Genomic DNA, 1923 nt, shown 5'->3' on the forward strand with positions numbered 1-1923 from the left:
CAAACTAACTAAATCAGCAAGTCTGAATACAGCCTTAGGATAACAACGTTATCTTCAGCAAATAAACCTTCTCAAGTTTCTCAAGCCATCCTGGTACAAAGTAGCCTTAGAGCAGATCACCCAAGTGTGCACACTGCCAAAGTTCCACAATTGCTTGTAAGAGAGATGGCACAGTTCTGAATGTCCACATTTGGATTACCTTGCAACTGTGATTTTGTGTGTGTGTGTGTGTGTGTGTGTTAGCACAAGCCTCAATACTGAAGCACTAGATGCGAGAGAGCGCCTTTCATACTTGAAACCATGGGGACAAACGTCCAAAAGGCCAGAAGTTTTTGTCTTCCTTAAAGAAGAAGAGGGATCTAAGCAACACACTTAAGAACTTGTGTATTCAAAAATGTAGAAAGACACAGCAGAGTTAGTCATTTGTTGCATCCACAAAAATATAAGTTTATTTGCATATGCAATACTTACAGGGTATTTATTTATTGTAAGTGAAAACTGTATGCTCACAATTTCAATAACAAGTTCACTTGCCATTTAAAACTGCAGTCTTAATAACTGCAACTGACAGTTTTACTCCCCAAATGTTAAAGAACTTGCGGCTTCCTTCTGTTCTTTATGCAACTGTTTTGCCCTGTTTTTCAAATCCTCTGCCTTAGCATCATTTTTCTCAATGCCATCTCCCAGTTTGTACATTCGACTGGCATTGGCACAAGCCCATATGTGACCCAGCTCACACCCTTTCAGCGAGTACTTCAAAGCATGGTTCATGTCCTTAGGGACCCCAGGTGCTCCCTGGAGGTATATTACACTGAGGTTGAAGCAGCTAGGAGCAAAATTGCCATCACAGGCTTTTGTGTAATAGTCTCTAGCGACAACGGGGTCAGGTTTATCATCGTTTACCCTCCCATCATGGGCCAATAGCCCAACGTTATGACACGCATTTACTGACTTCTTCCCACCTTTCGCACATGACTTCATAAAAGAGTTGTAGGCAGCTTTCAAATCTGGGTCAAGTCCACCTGTTAGCCAAGAAACCAAAAGATTACTGGAAGGACAGGCTAAAACAGATGGGAGCTCTCTGCTTTGCAGCATGCTTCCCAGTGCTCTTTGGGAAATACAGCATCCCTCACTTCAGATGCTACAGACAAAATTTAGGACTGAGAGACACTATCATTGTCTCAATTACAAGGTTTTGCTAATGTCTTCAAGTTAGGAAGCCCTCCTCCACTCCCCAGCAATCACAACTTATGCAGACAAAAAAAAAAAAGGTAAACCAAACCCACAAAACATTCTTTCCATGACTACATCTATGGATTTCTTAATAGCTTACACTAGGCAAAGTATTCTTTTGCCAGTATACCTACAGGTACACTAAGATTGTTACTAGTTTTGAACTACAGTAAAAATATGTTCCTTCCTAGCATTGTCATTTGGAAGAAGACTCACTAGTTTAACTGCTTCCAATTACTGTACCAGCAGATACATGTTGGGCAGACTTGGGGCCTACTTATGTGTCTGTATACACAGTGTTACCAGTCTGTAAGTTTATTTCTTCCTTACTTTCTCTAAAAAAGAGCAGCCAGACAGGAAGAAATCCAAATTTTAAGAACAGGACACACAGCAACATTCAGTACTGAATATACTTACCACTTATACAGACATAACTATTAAAAAAAAAAAACAAAACGTGGCTAACCTAAAGTTGATTCTTCAGAAGGAAGCAATTAAAGGTTTTCCACCCTTCCCCAGCTTTCATTATGTGACCATAAAAGGGGCAGGACAGGTAGTTTTCAAGGTCAGGAGGAAATGCAGGTGTTCAGCACCTTTGGAAAAGCAGAAGCTGCCTCCCCACAGACACCGGGCACCCTCGCCGCGCCGGTGCCCGCACACTGAAGAGTTCACGCTGCTGGCAGGGCCGCC

At 42.0% G+C, this 1923-nt stretch overlaps 1 protein-coding gene across 1 annotated transcript in view; it reads right to left on the minus strand.

The window, feature by feature from the left end:
• Positions 1–387: 387 nt before the first annotated feature.
• Positions 388–1923, minus strand: part of LOC104082457 (cytochrome c oxidase assembly factor 7) — a gene marked incomplete at its 5' end in the record, with an annotated part of 1913 nt that continues 377 nt past the window's right edge. The window contains one exon of the mRNA XM_009585586.1: positions 388–1022. Within this exon, the coding sequence (XP_009583881.1) occupies positions 574–1022 (449 nt within the window). The remainder of the gene's footprint in view (positions 1023–1923) is intronic.

Source organism: Fulmarus glacialis, unplaced genomic scaffold (genome assembly GCF_000690835.1).
Source record: "Fulmarus glacialis isolate BGI_N327 unplaced genomic scaffold, ASM69083v1 scaffold22539, whole genome shotgun sequence".
NCBI classification, from domain to species: domain Eukaryota; kingdom Metazoa; phylum Chordata; class Aves; order Procellariiformes; family Procellariidae; genus Fulmarus; species Fulmarus glacialis.